The following is an 18,114-nucleotide window of genomic DNA, read 5'->3' on the forward strand; positions in this document are numbered from 1 at the left end:
CTAAATAGGTATTATTGTTTTATTGTGAGGATTAATAAATTGGCAATAAATTTTATCTTTTAATCATAATCTTGGTATTATGATCAAGTATGGGGTTGCATGAGGAGACAAACATTGAACCCGCTGCCACCTGCTTAAGTAGCGGTAAACTAGAACTCTAAACTGTAAACTTGAAATTATTTTAAATTGAGAAAAGTTTTAGTAGTAGCAAATTGTACAACTGAAACTCTCTACTTTTAATAAAATTAGAGCAACGCTGTCTCTCTGAAGAATAAAACTAGTTATGTTATAATTATTGTGATAAAATTCATGTTTACAAGGTATAGGGAGGCAAAAAGCGCCGCCCATGGATACGGCCTATACCAGAAGAGTTACAAACGCATTGACGGCCTATTTTGGATTTGGGGATTTGAGGATTGGGACAGGAGCGAAAATTATTGGGCTTCTAGTAACCTTATACATACGGTGAAACATAACATTTGTATGTGTTTCTTCACCTCGGGTTTTAGTGAGCCATTCGTGTCGAATAGCATGGCACTGCCACGTGTAAAAATATGAAAATAAAATTATATGACTTACAAACAATTATTTTCAAAGTGCATGTCTACAAAGCTATATTATAATGTAATTATGTATATAAGTACCGAGGTACCTATATGTCAATCGTTGGATGATAAAATGCTGTACAAAAATGAAATAGATTGCCTCTATAACATAATTTGTTTACGAATGCGTGAATTGAAGGGGATTCCCATATCTGAAAAGGAAATAGAACATTTTAAGATAATTGGCATAGGCTGGCGGAAATTTTTGACTCATTGGTCTATTAGTAGGTGCTAAAATTACACATTGCCTCGTTGGCTGAGTGGTCGCAAGTGCGATTGCTGAGCAAAGGGTCCGATTCCCATCGGTCAACGAATTACTCTGTGTTTTTCGGGTTTTCGAAAATTTCTCAGTAGTAGCACGGGGTCTGGATATGTATACAACGTGTAACAAAAAGGGGGTATACATATCAATTGCACGGCTTCTAGATAACATAACAAACGATACGGGAAGGGTTTTTTAAACTCATGTTTTCATGGTACCAAGTTATGAATTTTTCAAATCGCGCTGCCGCGTGTTTCAAAATTAGGTAGACAGGTACTAGGCGATCAGATTGACAAATGAAATGTTTCCTAATACTCGCGATTGATCCCTGTAGTGTTGTGACATGGTTGTATGATTTAAAATAAAGAAACATGCGATACCAAGTAGGTATTTGGCACAAATTTTTTTTTAATCGTATTTTTAGCTGAAACTTCGTGTAAAGACTCTATTCAACCTGTATTCATCAGCGCTTCTTGATGTATATGGGTATTTTGTTACACGTTGTATACATGGTATATGATAATGGGCTCACCCCTATTACATGGCACTTATAACACAAATGGTGAAAAGTAGGTGTACATTGTACAGTGGCATTATGTGCCGTCATGTGCACCTCTGCCTCCTATCCTCGAGTTAGAATGGCAGATGACTCTCAACTTGGTTAAGGAACCTCATTTGAATGGTCGTGATAAGTAAACTAGATTGAATAAAATCTACAGAAAATATACTGAAATTCTAAAAGACCTTACTTATACAGTGATTCAAAATTACACATGAATGATTCACTTTAAAATAGACATTATAATTTGAAGGTTGTGAACTTAAATTAAATAGCAAATAATGTTTACATTGTCATGTGAAAATGCACAAAATCGCTAACCAAATAATTCTAAAATTTGACATAACATGAAAATAAGCCAATTTCCAAAATTAAGCCTAACAAGAAGATAAAAGAGATAACGTGTTTTTTTGCTACGTTCAAACTGAATTAAATAAATATAACGTTGTGACAACTATTATGACCAATTACTTCACTATTCCATATAAATAAGCGTAAAGTTGGTGTTCAGGGCATAACACATTTGAAAATTCAAAGGAGAGTTTGAGAGCATAGAGCAAAAAATATAACAAGAATATGTCTAAATTTACTTGTATAGTCTTTTGTGCAGTAGCAATGAGTTTATGTGTTTTCGTTGTAAGTACTCGTATTATCAGTTTATTTTTATCACGATGTAACTTCAAAAGCTACTAATAATAAACTGGCTAATGTGTAATACACGAACAACATTTTTTGGAACAAAATGATTTTGTCAAGCGATTTCACAATTATTGTCAGTAGCAAGTTTAATTTCAGAATGTATCATTAATTATTATTTTATCTTATACAGGAAAGTCAGGAAGCAAATTCAATTTTCCATGGAGCTATCAAGCCCTTGATAGTGGAGTGTGCAAAAGAATATGGACTTAGCCAAGATACGCTTCAGAAGAACAGGGGTCCAGATGGATTGAAAAATTTACCACCATGCTTTATAGGCTGTGTTCTTAAGAAATTTGATATTGTGAGTTACCCTTTATATTAATTTGTTTCAATAACGCCTCTTATAGAATTTCTTAATACAACAGATAGACCAGTTGCCATTATATTTTCAGTTAGACTGGTATTACAGCCAGTTTATAAAATTGTATGCTTTAGATTAACTTTGATTAATGCCATGTTCCAGATAGACGACAAAGGTAAATATGACGCAGATTCTGGTATAGCCGCAATCAAAAAATTATTGCCAAATAACGAATACTTGGAAAAAATAACAGCAGTTTTGAAAGATTGCGAGTCAGGTAAGAGGTTTTTTAATATTTTTTTAAAATCATTTGTTGAGTTTGAATAGTATGAAAAAAATATATGAAAGTAAAACTCACAATAAAGTTTATTACAATTGTTATTTCAGTTAATGATAAAACAGTCAGTGATGGAGATGCTGGGTGCGAAAGAGCTGTGCTGGGAGCTATCTGCTACATGGAACATAAAACTATTGTAAGTAAATTGACGATTTACAACTGGACCACAGGCACTGTCGAATGCTTAAAATCAGACGATTCGTCTGTTTGCCCCATGAGCTGTAAAAAGCAATCAACTTTACACATTATCTGTAGGTATGGGATTTCTGTCAGTTACTGGTTCTTCTGTTAAAATCAGTCAAGTGTCATTCATTAATTCATCTAAAGTGTCTTTTCCTACATTCGTATAAAGAAATAAATTTGGAAATACTACATACCTAAAATAACATATTTTTTTTTATTTTTCAGGTCTTAGCTTAACTAGCTCAAAGAGTGACTCATCATGATACGGATAGATAAATCAGAACAAAAATGTATATTGTTATAGGAATAAATTTTATTTTTAATTAGCTACGTGTTGTTTTAATTTATACCAAAATAGTTCTCAAAAATTATATAATAGGTAATTAAATCTAGGTATGAGTGGAATTAGTGCTGCATGCGTCATGCTCTAGGAAATCCTTGAGCTTTGAGCCTGAATTAAGGCAAATGTTATTAATTATCTAGGTACATCTTCATACCAATTAAAATGTCATTTTTTTCTGCCAAAGTTATTAACTAAAAACCTAGATTTTTATCAAATGACCTGTAAAAAGCAGACCTGCAAAATGTAGGTGCAGACGCATCTACATTTTGCTAAAACTGATATCTTCTTGCGTTCAGCGTAAGAAGATGCCAGTTTTTTTGGCATTTGCATTAAAATTGAATACAGAAGTACTATTTAGGATTAAACATAAAAAAAATATAGACGAATAAGTAAAGATTTGCAGCAACTAGAGTGAAAAGGCTATCACAAAGTGAAGATCTAAATATTCTTGGTTAAAAATAATACACAATAGCTTAAAAAAAAGTAAATGTGAATTTTTAATCTTGTTTCGATAACTGTCATAATTTTGACCAATCACCCGGTGTCCGTTGGACATCGACATTTGGTATGATATGCTCATAGTAGCACTATTATGGACTGACTACACGTTAGCGTTGTGGGTGGGCAACTGGTTGCAGCGCAGCGTGTACGGAGGAACTCTTTGTGTGATCCACAATATGTTGTTTCGGGTCTGGCATGGTATGACATGTATTTATGAAGTTGTATGTTTGTAAACGCACCTACGACACAGGAGAAAATTCTAGTGTAGGGCAACATTTAACCATCAGATCACCACAGATGGGGCCCAGTAGTGCTGACACCTGATCCGGAGCTGCAAACTGCCTAGCGGGTTACCAGGGCTCAAGCTCGGGCTCGGGAAGTAGGAACGAGGTGGTTTTTAGTAGGTAAGAGTCTGACATTCCTTCTCGTCAAAGTCAAAGGAAGATTATCCTCATCAAAAATGAGGTGTCATTTGAACATTTTAAACTGAGTTGTTCAATCCATTGCTAAGCGTGGAGATTAAGGCATTTCTTTAATCTCCGTATACCCCGGAGTAGACTGTCACGGGCTGTTGAAGAGGAATTTAATTATTATATTTTACCTGGACGTTCTTTACCTATATTAGGCACAAAACTATAGCTATAATCACATTTACAGAAATACAATATTATGATTTTTTCCCTACACACCAATTACCACTTATTTTATTTATCAACTACCAGCAAAGTTTCTTGGAACGTCTGCTTAGCTAGAGACCTACGTCTTGACTGTCAGCTACTTGATCCAACTACAATGCTCGAGACGTTTTCTCAAAACCATTAGTAATTTCCGACGATTTTCGAGGACAAAATGACACTAATTTGATGTAAAGTGACAAGTGCAATTTAGAAGACTGCAATGTTGAGTAGCTAGTTTATGATGTTGCAATAGATATTAGGGAGTTGCTATGATATTGCAATTTGAAAGTTGGTATGGATCTTTAAGATGCATTTAGGAGAAAATAATGTATTGTGATCGCAATGGTATTTTTTTTAAAACGTTACCCCACATTGCGATTTTCTCCTGTGTCGTGGGTGCGTTTACAAACATACAATTTCACATACACATGACACCCAGACCCGAAGCAATTATTTGTGGATTACACAAAGAGTTGCTCCTTGTGGGAATCGAACCCACTACACATTTCACGGCAGTCAGTTGCTCAGCCTTTACGTCAACAACATTGATGGTTGTCATTATCAAAGTGACTACTGATAAAACAAAATTTATACGAAGTCGTGGAGCTTGAACTTAACACGTCTAAATAATTTTACCGGTACGTTTCATGTCCTAATTTTATTTGCACGTGTATGTACCTACTTATTGTTTAATATTAGACTAGTTACAAGAATAGTCATGAAGCTTATAGTAATTAAATATAATACTGTATCTAACATAATTATATTACGTAGATGTTTATACACGTGCCGTCTTTGTCATTTAGAATTATTTATTATATGTACTAGAATGTTCCATTTTGACAAGAACTTAGACTATTTCAAGACCAGGTTTTTCTTTAACGCAATCTTCAAGTTCTAAAACCGAGTCTTAGAAAAAATAAAACAATTAAGCCTTAGTCATTGTTTATCTAAAGAAGTTCCAGTGCGAATTCGTAGTTACTAGTAATCGTTGAAACAATAGAAAATTCCTCTACTTAAGGAAGTAGGTACAGAGATAATGTCCAAAAAGCCAGCTTTTTTGTTGTATTTTGTAACATTGAGTAAACCTTGGTGAGATATTATGATAATTGCCTCACATCACGATGACTTTAACTACAAGACAGACTTTTGATATAAAAAGGCAACTAGCCAAGATTACTGCATAACATTTTGGACACTCATAGCATTCAGTGCAATAACCAAAGAAATCCTAAAAGATGTCGAAGTTTACCTGCATTATCCTCTGTGTTGTGGCTGCGAGCTTGACCAAGGTTTCTGTAAGTACCACCTGAAAGCAGTTCTTCAAAAGAGTTCTTAGTGATCCTAGAATCTTTTTTTAAATCTTTATTAAAGATCCTAGAATCTTCTAAGTTAGTTAAAACATCATAGTTTTATAAGTGTCTGGGTATCACCTTATCACGTATGCTATTTCATACAATGACTATGTCAAACTTTCTGTAATTTCGATTTTGAAAAATGCGGTTTTTAATATCTGAGGATCAAACCGTTCAGTCAGCAGTTACATTTGAAATCCTGATCAACGGGACAGTTAGTAAATAGTTCTAATTTTTACCATGTCACCTCAGCAGGCAGCTGTTTCTGAAGAAGAGAAGGAAGCCTTCCGTGAGGCGATGGCACCCATCATAGCGGAGTGTTCCGAAGAACATGGAGTCAGTGAGGCTGACATCAAAGCTGCGAAGGAGGCAGCCAGTGCTGATGGCATCAAACCCTGCTTCTTAGGCTGTGTGATGAAGAAAATTGAAGTGGTACGTTTACTTCATTAAAATTATTACTAAAATCTGCAAGATGAGTGAACCACTTTGAAATCTGCACATCATACAGTAGAGTGGTACAATCAATTAGCTTGCGAATTATCCTGATATATTTTTGTACAAAGATGTCAACATAGTTGATTCAGTGGTGTACATAAAATGTGTTAATTGGTAAATAATGTTATCAAAGAAGTAAAATCATGGACTTTCATTTACAGCTGGATTCCAAGGGCCTGTACGACGCAGAAACTGGACTTGGCAAACTGAAAAAGTTCGTCAAGGATGAAGCTGACTTCGCTAAATTCGAAGATATCGCCAAGAAATGCCTTAAAGGTATGTACCTAATTGGTGTTAATATTGAAACATTTAAATTATCTTCATATTATCCTTAATTTTCTCTTCGAAATCACAAGAATTTGCTTTTACTATTTATTACCTAGATTTTACATACAGAATGTTATGTTCAATGATAAGGGCTTTTTTCACAGTTAAAACCTTTATTGCAACTAAGTGTAAATTAAATATGATGGTTATAGGATTATAGTGCCTTAAGACTTGGCTCTGTTTTGTTAAGATATAACGCCAGTTTTTTAAATATAAGATCACTAACTTTATTGTTTTTCATCTAATATTCTTGACCTTAACCTCACTTATGACTCCATAACGGTTATTTAATTGCAGTTCATAATAGCATTATGTTTATTTTACTAAAGTTCTTAATTTATTTTGTTACAGTTAATGAGGAATCTGTAAGCGACGGTGAAGAGGGTTGTGAAAGAGCCAAGCTTATTCTGGGTTGCTTCATTGACCACAAAGTTGAAGTGAGTGTATTTTGAATTATATCTACCATGAAATAAAGCTTATTATTCTCTAAAAGCTTAAGCTCCAAAGTGACCAGATTTCATACCAATTTTTTATCTTATTGTTTTAATCTGACTGCACAGCTGATGCAGTGCGATTGCGGTTGTAAATATTATGATTCTGTGGACGAGTATTACTTGTAGTTTCATTTAAGCCATATGAATTATCTCCATACTGTATGACATAGGAAAATATCTCCTACTACAAATTCTAAACTCACTACTCTTTTCAGATGCCGTTCTAAAGCGTTTGGAGATGCGGACAAGATTTAAATAAAATACCGAAAGAGGCACGAATTGTTTCTGTTTTGTAAATTATTATGTTTATTTAATTTGTAGTTAATATATAAATAAAGCAATGTTCATTTGATGTCTTGGTTTCACTCATAAAAATTCTAGAACATATTCTTCTCTCAGACTTGCCAGGTTTTTGTTTAATAAAACTGTCTTTAAAGAGAAAACAAAGGAAGTAATTATATAACAAATTTAATCCAATCCAAATATCACTTAAATTAGCATAACATAGTATTAGAGGTACAATCTCAATTCTTCAAATCGTTTCATAGGTTCGTGGAGTCCGTCCGGTATTTGAATGAGGCTCGCTTAAATATCGAAGCCAAACTGTAAAAAGAAGAAGAAGAAATATTATTAGGTGTTTGTCAAATGCTATTTAGCTTGGAAAACAGTCCTTTAAAGGTTTAAACGGTTTTAATGAACTCTATTCTATCAATGATAACTTTATTAATATCCATGATGGAAATAATTGTGAAAATAGACTTATTTTTCTTTAGACCTTTTATATTTATACCTTTTGCCTTTTAATTGTCGCAATAATTTAAAAATTCTTTGGTATTGTCTGAACAAAATTTTCTGGACAGCAGATTACCAGAGGAAAGAATTAACCAATAAGCTAGTTTTCTTCTAGATTAGGGTATTTTTTTGAGCACCTTTTTAAAAAATTGCCATTTGTGGCATGCCGAGGTGGTTTGGGTTTGCTCCTGTTAGATAAAGATCTTAATCAACTGAACGTTCAGATCAGTTCGATACTGAATACTATCTTAACATCTGTACATACTTTTATTTTATTTTATATTCATTTGCCAATTTGATTAAATTTCTTTTCCTACCTATTTGAATAACTTTCAGGTTTTAACTATTTTATAGCAAGTGATAATTCTTATATTCAATTCAGCTCATTTTGACCACATATGAACCTACTGCTCTTCGATTCTGCACATCTTTCGCAAAGATCGTTCACTTCTCGACAGAAAAGCCACTTTAGTAATCATATCGTAATCAAAATACATACCTTGGAAGCATTCTCTATCATGCATTTGTACGCCAGCATAGCACGCTCACAGCCGGCAGCACCATCACTGACCGACTCAGTGTTAACTGAAATTGTAACGAGGACGAATTAAATAAAATAAAAATACAGGTCATTTTACACTGATACCTTTGTATGTTATTTACAACAATTATTATTAGTGGTCTTCATTTATGCAGAGCAACGTCGTCACGCCTTTCATCACCGAAGGGGTAGGCAGAGGTGCACATTATGGCACGTAATGCCGCTATACAATGTACACCTACTTTTCACCATTTGTGTTACAAGTCCCATGTAATAGGAGGTGAGGTTATTGTCGTATACTGGGTACAATTCCAGCCTCCGTGTTATTACTGAGTAATTTTCGAAAAACCGAATAATGTCCAGTAATACTTTGCCCAGGAATCGAACCCGAGACGCCTTGTCCGGCAGTCGCACTTGCGACCACTCGACCAAAGACTTTTACACAGATTATACAAAGCTAGTTTATATAATTCTGAAGAATATTGTAAATCATGTTAAAATAAAAAAAGTTAACTTGCCTTGTGAGCAGGAGTGCAGGTAGTCTTCGATTGCCTTCAGTTCTTCGGGATCGTCGAATACAGCTTTGGCCATTTCAAGCACATTCTCTTTCTGCACCATTCCGTTATCATCCATCTGTAATTGATCGAATTAAAAAATGATTTCACGCCTTTTTATTAATTTCTAATGACATTTGTAAATTGCACTAGTTTCTTAACTTTATTAGTAAAATATTCATAAGCTTGGTTAGTTTTCCAAAATCAATTTGGAAAATATTGCATTTTTGTGGACATTTTTGTTCAAAAGTGGTTTATTATTTCATCATTGATATTACTTCCCATCATGGGAGCACTATTTAAATTGAAAGAAGTTTCACCATTAGTTGGAATCAAGGTAGAATTGAAAAAATATACGTATACTTACAATGCCAATTTGCTTCATCATGCAAGCCAAGAAGCAAGGCGCATTTGGACCGCTCGGCATCTTCCTAGCTCGTAGATTGACGACATCGTCTGCTGTTATCACAGTGCTGTCTTTGTTACAAGCCTTGCCGATGGTCTCGAAGTGCTCATGGATTATAGCCTTCTGTTCAGCTGTCATGGCCTAGGCAAAATTAAATGAGTTAAATAATACATCAGTATTTTAAATTTGTTTACAATGGTACTTTATGTTATGATATTGCTTATTAAAAATCGAACATTTTGATCCAATAGATTATAAGAATGTTTACGATTGTTTTTAGTTAGCGTTTAATAGAGATGGTGATGACTTATCATCATCATATGAAATGAGATCTTTTGTTGATAATACAAAATATTATTTTGAATATTTTATACTTACAGAAACTAAATAAGGTGTTAAAGCACAGAAGTACAAACAACACACGAATACCGATAACTTGAACATTTTGAGTAAAGATTTTCGGGCACTGTTCACAAATTGAAATCCAGAGAGACTTGTGGCTATTTTTTGGAGATTTCCGAATTTATATACTAACAAAGTAGTAATGATAGATCCCTTACCATGTCATTACTTTTCATAACATCAAATTAAGCATGTCACATTAGTACTAATAAGTAGGTTTCAATGTCACGATGACTCAGTGATATGGGTTTAGTGAATTGTTGCCAAAATTGTGGGAGTCATTATCTGATCAGATTATAAGGTACAGGACCGCCTAATGACTCTATCTACTGGGACTTCTGTTTCTAGATTCTAACAGAAGACAGTGCCAATATAAATCTATGGGCTGTGAGTGTTTCTATATCCTATTTCTATTGTATTTCTTACGAGTCAATGTGCTAAAGTTATTGTGATCGAAATTTAAGAAATTTCCTTATGTTTTATTTCCTTCACATCTTGTCTTGGTTTCATTTGTTTGTTTTATCGTGCCAGTCTTAATTTTGGCCTAATTAATTCATTATTTTCTTTATTTAAGTCTGATTTAAAGGAATCTAAATCTGTTCTGGATTTGAACTGTTTGTTAACACCAACTTTCTGCTGTATACCTTATAACGTTTTATCACAGGATGATTCAGATTATTTATTTGTCAATAATTTTAATGTTGTAATAACAAAAAAACTATTGTGAAACAAAATAATAGCAAACAGGTAGATACTCATATCATCCCGACATGCTAACATGGGCTTAAAAACCTCAGTGTAAAGTTGAAATTGCCGTTGACAATGATCATTTAATATTTATAAAATGGATTACTGATTGCAAGAGTGTGAATGCTTTTGTTGTTGCCTACTGGTTATTCACAATTGCTGTTAACTCTATATATAGGATAATTTGTATCATTTCACACATTTGCTTTACGAATGCGTACGATTTCGTTGGTAACCATGTGGAATTCATTATTTTTACTATTCACCTTTGGTGTTTTCTCTTTAAATGCTGAGGTTAGTTTTGCATCTTTAGTTACCAAATCTTTTTCATCTTAAATAAAATCAAAGCTATCATTACTATAGAAATATTAATGGGATTTGTCTTTTCCAGGCTTTAACTATGGACGATCTAAAACAGAAATACGTGGACAATATACTAGAATGTAGCAAGCAATACCCTGTAGACCGCGCTGATGCAGAACAGCTTCAGAACAGAATTATGCCTGATAAAGAATCTGTCAGATGTTTGTTTGCCTGTGTTTACAAATTGGCGGGAATGGTAAGAGTTTTTAGGTTATCTAGTCTAACTTTTTATACGACTTTCCTGCTTCGGGTGAGGCGAGGGAGTGCCAAACTTACTGACTAAAACCGCCCTGAACTGGAGCCCCGGTAACACGTTTAGTCGTCTGCGGCTCGGGATATCTAACATGGTTGCATAGTTTAGCAGTGGTTGAGTAATTGGCCACTGCACTGTAACGGGTACGATTCGATACGTCTCTTCTAAATTCTTTCTTAGAAAATGTTTTTACTAAGTAATTATTTTCCATATAAGTATTAAGTTCAGTATTTGTCGATTCCGTCGATGAATAAGAACCTACTTGAAAGTTTTTAAAAAACACTATGTCGTCGCGATGACAACGCTCCTAACATTATTGGTCAAAGTCTCACAGAATTGTAAATAATAATAGGTTACCTACTTTTTGTTTCCGGACATCAAAGTCCACAGTCCACTGGACCTGTGAAATTGCAAAGATACACGATAATAACAAGATTTAATAAAAAAACATAAGCATGCGTCATGCTATTAAACAGTTGGATTTTAGTTTTCCTCTACAAAAAAAGATTTGCAATAATCTCCACGTTCTTTTTTTTTGTGGAGTGAAAACTATCCAATGACTTCTTCCGCCTTGGGCATAGCGGGAGGGAGTGTCAGACTCTTACTGACTAAAAACCACCCCGTTCCTTCTCCTGCTTTGAGCTGGAGCCATAATCTCCACGCTTGGCAGGCGGGTCGTAAACTGCAGTTACTTTTGCAACCATTCATCATTGATATAGTCTATTTCATCTAACATTAATTTTAGGATATATTTGTTCTATCATTTAACTACTTATTTCTCTTTTAAATTAACTGTTATCTCATAAAATACCTACCAGGTCAAATTACACCATTTTTATCATGATATTGTTATCACTAGCAATATACATATATTTTGCTGATATAATAGGTATAAAATAGCTATAAAATAAATAGCTTTGAGCCTAATTATTGCGATTTCGGATCTGTAGTTTCAGTTTAGTTCCCAGCTTATGTAAAATTACGCAAGGTCGTGTGATAAGTACACCAATTACACGGTTCGTAGGCAGTGTACAAAGCCTTCGTGGCAGCTATTACAGCTGTGTAATGCTCTTTGTACACCGGAAATCTATTTTCCTATGAATCTGATGATGGTCGCCTTTGTGGTGATGTGTATGGAATATGTTTTATGAAATCCATTTTCTCTAGAATTTTTTTTTTATGGATTTGAATGTGTGTACATAGATTTACATTCTGTATTACATTCAAAATGTTCTTATTCAAAATATGCAACTTCACGCCTTTTAATTAAAGGTGCACATTACGGCATACCGCTATACAATGTACACCTATTTGTGTTATAAGTCCCATGTAATACGGGGGTAAGCCTATTGCCATATACTGGGCACAATTCCAGTGCTACTACTGAGAAATTTTCGAAAAACCGAAAAAAGTCCAGTAATACTTTACCCGACCCCGAAATCGAACCCGAGACCCCTTGCCCGGCAGCCACACTTGCGAGCACTCGACTAACGAAGCTGTCTATTATTTAGGTATTTAAATGTTCTTGATTAAAATATTGGTTTAGTATATTGGAATGATATTTTGCTTAGATACTATAATTAGAACGACGTTTGTATCTGACTAATTAGTTATCCTGTAGTCAAAATATCAGTAATCATATTCAAAAATGAAATAAGATTTTTTCAGTGGACGCTAGAATACCCAAAGACATGGCATACAAACTTATTTGTGAATAACTTTAAGAATATTTCCAAGTGGGTATCGAATCCACGACATACAGGAACCATACGTACATACAGCAACCAGTGTTTTAGTCACTGGTCCAACCGTGCAGTAACTTACGTTAATTATTTCATTTCCAGATGAACGACCAGGGAGAGCTGTCAGTTGAAGGTGTCAATGCAATATCTCGAAAGTATTTGGCTGAAGATCCAGAAAAGTTAAAGAAGAGTGAACAGTTTACCGAAGCTTGTCGAAGTGGTAATATTATTGTTTATTTAAGTCTAAATAAGTACTTTTCTTTCATTCTTTTTTTTTTAATGAAAACGTTGCCCCACACTAGGATTTTCTCATGTGTCGTGGGTGCGTTTACAAACATACAAGTTCACATACACATGACACCCAAACCCGAAACAACAATTTGTGGATCACACAAAGAGTTGCCCCGTGCGGGAATCGATACCGCTACCCGTTGCGCGGCAGCCAGTTGCCCAGCAGCCAGTTGCCCAGCCACCGCACCAACCGTGCAGTCAAGTCATCAAACTTAAGGTCGTGTTGGCCTTGAAGCTTAACACGACCGCTTCTCATGCTTGAGGGAAGAAGCCTTCGGTTAGCAATGCTTACCTTTAGGCTAATAAAACTTATAATACAATATTTTATCGATTGTTGCAGTAAACGACGCTCCAGTTAACGATGGAACAAGAGGCTGTGATAGAGCAGCTTTAATATTCCAGTGTACCATAGACAAATCACCTGATGTAAGTATATTTTATTTAATTAAGCACATTATAAAAGTAATTCGAGTATTTAAATATAGTTATATATTAGTTTACTCAGAGTAGTGGGATCCGACTTGGAACTGCGGAGTACTCAGCGGGTTACCGAGACTCGGACATTCTCCCGCCTCGGGTGAGGCGACTCTTACTGACTAAAAACCACTCCATTCGTTCTCCTGCTCTTTGAGAGCCGGAACCCCGGTAACCCGTTAGGTAGTCCGCAGCTCCGGGTCGGATCGAATTCCTCTGGAGTGTCAGTTATCATGAATTCTCCCCCTTAAAAAACAGTAATTCAAAAGTTAATATTTCCTCCTATTGTCTTGAGAAAATAAATACATTTCTTATATATGTCTTTTCAGTTCAATTTTGTTTGAAGCCTGAGCGAAACCAACGACTGTACCATGAATCCTGATTTCAAGAAAACCGACTTCGTATACCTTTATTGTGTTCTAGCTCTAGGAATTGTATGCCTTACTTATAATTAATCATTGTATAATATACACGAAACGTTTATTACTTTTTAAAATAAAACTTTTATAAATAATTATTTACTTACATATTTATTTTTGTTATCTTAAATCTAACTTTGAGATTCAAAGGTCGAATAGGTTGATAGAAAGGCAGATTCGATCAAAACATGGAACGATTCTTATCTACCAACTGGACAGTAAAATCTCCGAATTATAATTAAAGCTATAATTTACGTAATAACTACTAAACTTTAATGTTATCGTAAATACACAATTTCCTTTAATATCAGTATTTATACGCGGGTTTATTTCATTTGTGATTAGTTCTGGATTTGATTGGAGATCGCTATGTGGAATTATTTAGTTGTGTTTCTGGCAATATGCAGCTGTGTGTATGTAAGTAACTATTATATTTTCTTTACTTTTTTATTTTATTAATTATACTGTCTTAACTTTTTATTTGATCATGTCTGTTTAGACTCGAAGAAGATCTAGTGCTGTTGAGCTAAACGTATGTTAATATCAATTTAAAAAAATGGTAATCTATAGAAATTGCTGGAGTATTTAGTTTACAAATATAGAATTGTATTGCTTGTTTTTATGTACTATATTTTCTTATAAAATTTTTAGATTCAGTAAGTATATTTTAATAACTTTTTAAGAACCTATTATTCTTGCCATGACCAAGTATTGTGTCAATATGTCAATCATGTTTAGTATTATGTCAATCAGTAGGCATGTTGAGGACTACCGACCCAATACGTTGGGTGCAAAATGGGCTTGTTGTTTGCTTGTAACAGTCGGTAGTTATAGTAGTGTTCTGTGGTTATAGTTTTGCGGAGTAAGTAGGTATAGTATTGAGACATCGCGTGAAATGGTGACTTTAAATATAGCCACTCTTACTATTATCATAGATTGATCAGTAGAAATATTAAGTAGCCACATTCATTCTTAAGAGAATGTTTAATACAGACTTAATTCTGGAGCAAAATCTCATACATTCCTAACCTTATCTTTTACTACAGGGTCTCACAGAAGAAGAGCTGAAGATGGAGTTCACGAAGTTGGTGATGAAGTGTAACAAGGACGGACAGATGGACATGACGGAACTGGTGCAGTTGCAGAACTACGTGGTCCCGACGAAGCAGTCGGCCAAATGTGTTCTGGCATGCGCTTACAAGGCTGCGGAAGTGGTTAGTATTTTTATATTTATGCAATGAGATTGAATAACCTAAAGAAAATGGTGCCACCATGCCGTGCCGTTTAAGATGGTAGAAATTTTCAGTAACAGTAGATAAACATCACAGAAAACCGACGTGAAACAACGCTTGCGTTATGTTTCGTTCTGTGAGTGAGGTGATACGATATATTCCATATCAAAAAGTTGGAAAATGTGTCTGATCCTGTTAGCTCCCATGTTATTATTGGCAAAAATTAGTGTTATATTGAAAATTCAAATTTCTGGCTTTTCAATGAGCACATCTTCGTAACAAAAGTATTAAGATAAGTATATAAAAATGTATAAATAAAACATCATACAATCTTGTTATTTTTGCAGATGAACGCTAAAGGTGAATACGACATCGACCACGCGTACAAAGTAGCTGAAATGATGAAGAATGGAGATGAGAAACGGCTGGTTAATGCAAAGAAAATGGCAGATCTTTGTGTCAAAGGTATAAACATTTAGGCATTTCTTCCAAAACCCTCCCTCTAATGTAAAATAGATATAACTATTTCTTACCACCTTTTACACACCATAAGTCCCACTTACAACATAAACTGTGAAAATATGGTGTACATTGTATAGTGGCATTACACATAATGTGCACGCTTGCTTACCCCTTCGCGGAGTAAAGTTATAAAAAAATACTATTTATTTTTTATATTTATTGTTTTTAGTAAACGAAAACAGTGTTTCTGATGGCGAAAAAGGTTGTGACCGAGCCGCTATGATATTCAAATGCACTGTTGAGAATGCACCCAAGGTACGTAGAAAAAAAGAAATAATATTTACTTAACATTATATGTATCTGTTTGTTCTACTCTTACTTATGCTTTATATCTACATTCCATTTCATATTAGAGTGCTTTTTCACCAGAGATGTCCTATGTTGCGTTGCTGTGGATAAGTTTGGCTTCCACCAATCATATTCACTGGTCCACATAGCTTAGTCTTGGTGGAAACGAAAGTTCGTTTGAAGAATATAGCTTAGCTAAGTACCTAGCTAAGCTATATTCTTTATATGGAAAGATGTGTGCTATAGATGGCTTCCCTTCTATTGATACATCACATACTCGAGCTGCGCATCTTCCTCGAACAGCTACATAGTTTAGTATCAGTGAAAACGGTCACAAAGTTTCACAGCTTAGCTATTACATCTTGGTAGCGTAGTTACATAGCACATCTCAGAAAATCACAATTATGCAATCTATTTATACATACCCTTTTCATGTAATTATCACTTGTTTTCTTTCTACTGGTACGGTATATAAAATAAGGATATTAAAAAAATGCTCAATGTTTTTCACTATTAATACAGTTTTCCTTTTTTGCACTATTATACCGAATCTGGTTTGTATAATATATAATTATTCTAATATATAATTGTTTTCTGATCTATTATTTTTGATTTTCAGTTTGGATTCAAGTTATAAACAGTTGACATGATGCTCCACAATATTTATTTTAAGTAATATTAAAAATAAAGTTTTAATTACCTATACCTTAATTTTTATTTCTAGTTTTATGCTTTGGTAGAAAATAAACATGAATTGTTTTTAATTACAACCGAGAACTAAAGCCTCTGGATCCATTCCAAAAGCAGTTTTAATAATGTTAATTTTCGTGTTAATATACGTGCTTCTGCAGTATACCCTATGGAGTTTCAATGGAAGTGATAATATTAATCTTGCGAACTGATTTATGAAAAATTAAAAATAAATGGTTGTATTTGTTTCTTTTTCTATTTCAAAGTCGCGACATCTATTGCAAACTTTGTAAAGTTACTTCCCGTTAGTTCACCTTATGCGATGAGTCAGCTGCGGCCACGGCCATACTTGAACATGACTTATCGTTGGTAGTTCAGTTCTTATCCAATAGATGGCGTTTATTAAAGTTACAAAGTATTACTTTGTAACTTTAATAAATTTTGTTACGGCTAGTTAAACTAGCCGTAACAAAATAAAATCTATTTACATTCTATCTTAATGAGATTGCTGGTGCATTGTAGTATACATATAATAATTTATGTAAGTTTGTAGTAGATATGAATGATTCATAAAATGGTTAAACTTGATACTATTTAAGTTGGACTTATATTTTTAAAGGCAGTTAAAAGTGTGGTTTAAAGTAATTCCTGAAACAAAGAATTCTTTAAATAAAAGAACTCTTTGATAACTCAAACATTATCTTCACAATTTAATATCCATAACCAATAAGAACAGCATACGACGGCAACGTGTCTCACCATGACTCACACATGGGCATTTTAAAGCAAGTTTTTCAACACCCCTTGCGCCTGAGCACGTTCAGTCTGGTACGCGTGTGCGCACACATAGAAAGGTCAACAGGCAGGCAACTTCATTCAAAACTGTCTCGTGGTTCGAACTTCACTCGTTTCGTAAGCCAAACACCGTATGATCGGTTATTTGATGACGTTTGACCAAACAATTGTCGGTTTATATTTTGTTTTGTCAATATTTCTGTGTGTATTGTTTGTGCGTGGAGTTATACACTCTACAAGTGATATGGATCGTCCAGTGTCGTTATGATTATCTTCTTGTGTAATTAATTCTCCTTTATTGCAAACCAATAAGCTGTTTCGAGCCTGTTTTTCTACTGTTTTTGCTGTTTGTGTTGTGTGTTTTAAGTTGCATGTGCTGTGTTATTAGAAAAGGACTTTTTTGAAAAAATTGGACCATTACTTTGGTGAGTAATATGTCAATTTTAAACACTATTTCTTATTGTC

At 34.2% G+C, this 18,114-nt stretch overlaps 5 protein-coding genes across 6 annotated transcripts in view; 4 read left to right on the forward strand and 1 right to left on the reverse strand.

The window, feature by feature from the left end:
• Nucleotides 1-1,909: 1,909 nt before the first annotated feature.
• Nucleotides 1,910-3,276, forward strand: LOC118267595 (uncharacterized). The gene is made up of 5 exons (XM_035581668.2): nt 1,910-2,062; nt 2,256-2,426; nt 2,589-2,703; nt 2,814-2,899; nt 3,172-3,276. Exons 1-5 carry the CDS (start codon nt 2,003-2,005, stop codon nt 3,181-3,183), a joined length of 444 nt encoding a protein of 147 aa, XP_035437561.2. The 5' UTR covers nt 1,910-2,002; the 3' UTR covers nt 3,184-3,276.
• A 2,328-nt stretch (nt 3,277-5,604) lies between these two features.
• Nucleotides 5,605-7,490, forward strand: LOC118267783 (uncharacterized). Its single transcript, XM_035581970.2, has 5 exons — nt 5,605-5,765; nt 6,075-6,254; nt 6,479-6,593; nt 6,996-7,081; nt 7,354-7,490. Exons 1-5 carry the CDS (start codon nt 5,706-5,708, stop codon nt 7,363-7,365), a joined length of 453 nt encoding a protein of 150 aa, XP_035437863.2. The 5' UTR covers nt 5,605-5,705; the 3' UTR covers nt 7,366-7,490.
• A 100-nt stretch (nt 7,491-7,590) lies between these two features.
• LOC118267782 (general odorant-binding protein 69a-like) lies at nt 7,591-11,596 on the reverse strand. Of its 2 annotated transcripts, none has more exons than XM_050694115.1 (5): nt 11,558-11,596; nt 9,393-9,572; nt 8,990-9,104; nt 8,430-8,515; nt 7,591-7,741 (listed from the first exon to the last, which is right to left on the reverse strand). In XM_050694115.1, exons 2-5 carry the CDS (start codon nt 9,567-9,569, stop codon nt 7,724-7,726), a joined length of 396 nt encoding a protein of 131 aa, XP_050550072.1. In that variant the 5' UTR covers nt 9,570-9,572; nt 11,558-11,596; the 3' UTR covers nt 7,591-7,723. The 2 variants fall into 2 exon arrangements, with proteins under 2 accessions (XP_050550072.1, XP_035437860.1); XM_035581967.2 differs by lacking the exon at nt 11,558-11,596 and adding an exon at nt 9,810-9,977.
• Nucleotides 10,671-16,867, forward strand: LOC118267864 (uncharacterized). Its single transcript, XM_050694502.1, has 9 exons — nt 10,671-10,874; nt 10,972-11,139; nt 13,041-13,158; nt 13,570-13,655; nt 14,622-14,654; nt 15,169-15,336; nt 15,702-15,819; nt 16,046-16,131; nt 16,784-16,867. Exons 1-9 carry the CDS (start codon nt 10,794-10,796, stop codon nt 16,799-16,801), a joined length of 876 nt encoding a protein of 291 aa, XP_050550459.1. The 5' UTR covers nt 10,671-10,793; the 3' UTR covers nt 16,802-16,867.
• An 861-nt stretch (nt 16,868-17,728) lies between these two features.
• LOC118267831 (protein sprint) overlaps nt 17,729-18,114 on the forward strand; it is a 215,199-nt gene continuing 214,813 nt past the window's right edge. Inside the window, exon 1 of the mRNA XM_035582066.2 lies at nt 17,729-18,074. The gene's annotated coding sequence lies outside the window, so the exon portion shown is untranslated. The remainder of the gene's footprint in view (nt 18,075-18,114) is intronic.

Source organism: Spodoptera frugiperda, chromosome 6 (assembly GCF_023101765.2).
Source record: "Spodoptera frugiperda isolate SF20-4 chromosome 6, AGI-APGP_CSIRO_Sfru_2.0, whole genome shotgun sequence".
Taxonomy (NCBI): Eukaryota; Metazoa; Arthropoda; class Insecta; order Lepidoptera; family Noctuidae; genus Spodoptera; species Spodoptera frugiperda.

Bases quoted from the DNA above. Each gene is read 5' to 3' on its own strand.
- LOC118267595 (XM_035581668.2), top strand. From the start codon at position 2,003: ATGTCTAAATTTACTTGTATAGTCTTTTGTGCAGTAGCAATGAGTTTA. The intron at 2,063-2,255 runs GTAAGTACTCGT...TATCTTATACAG, and splicing joins TGAGTTTATGTGTTTTCGTT to GAAAGTCAGGAAGCAAATTC. The intron at 2,704-2,813 runs GTAAGAGGTTTT...TTGTTATTTCAG, and splicing joins TTTGAAAGATTGCGAGTCAG to TTAATGATAAAACAGTCAGT.
- LOC118267783 (XM_035581970.2), top strand. From the start codon at position 5,706: ATGTCGAAGTTTACCTGCATTATCCTCTGTGTTGTGGCTGCGAGCTTG. The intron at 6,255-6,478 runs GTACGTTTACTT...TTTCATTTACAG, and splicing joins TGATGAAGAAAATTGAAGTG to CTGGATTCCAAGGGCCTGTA. The intron at 6,594-6,995 runs GTATGTACCTAA...ATTTTGTTACAG, and splicing joins CGCCAAGAAATGCCTTAAAG to TTAATGAGGAATCTGTAAGC.
- LOC118267782 (XM_035581967.2), bottom strand. From the start codon at position 9,875: ATGTTCAAGTTATCGGTATTCGTGTGTTGTTTGTACTTCTGTGCTTTA. The intron at 9,573-9,809 runs GTAAGTATAAAA...AATTTTGCCTAG, and splicing joins TAACACCTTATTTAGTTTCT to GCCATGACAGCTGAACAGAA. The intron at 9,105-9,392 runs GTAAGTATACGT...GATCAATTACAG, and splicing joins TGATGAAGCAAATTGGCATT to ATGGATGATAACGGAATGGT.
- LOC118267864 (XM_050694502.1), top strand. From the start codon at position 10,794: ATGCGTACGATTTCGTTGGTAACCATGTGGAATTCATTATTTTTACTA. The intron at 10,875-10,971 runs GTTAGTTTTGCA...TGTCTTTTCCAG, and splicing joins TTTTCTCTTTAAATGCTGAG to GCTTTAACTATGGACGATCT. The intron at 14,655-15,168 runs GTATGTTAATAT...CTTTTACTACAG, and splicing joins CTAGTGCTGTTGAGCTAAAC to GGTCTCACAGAAGAAGAGCT.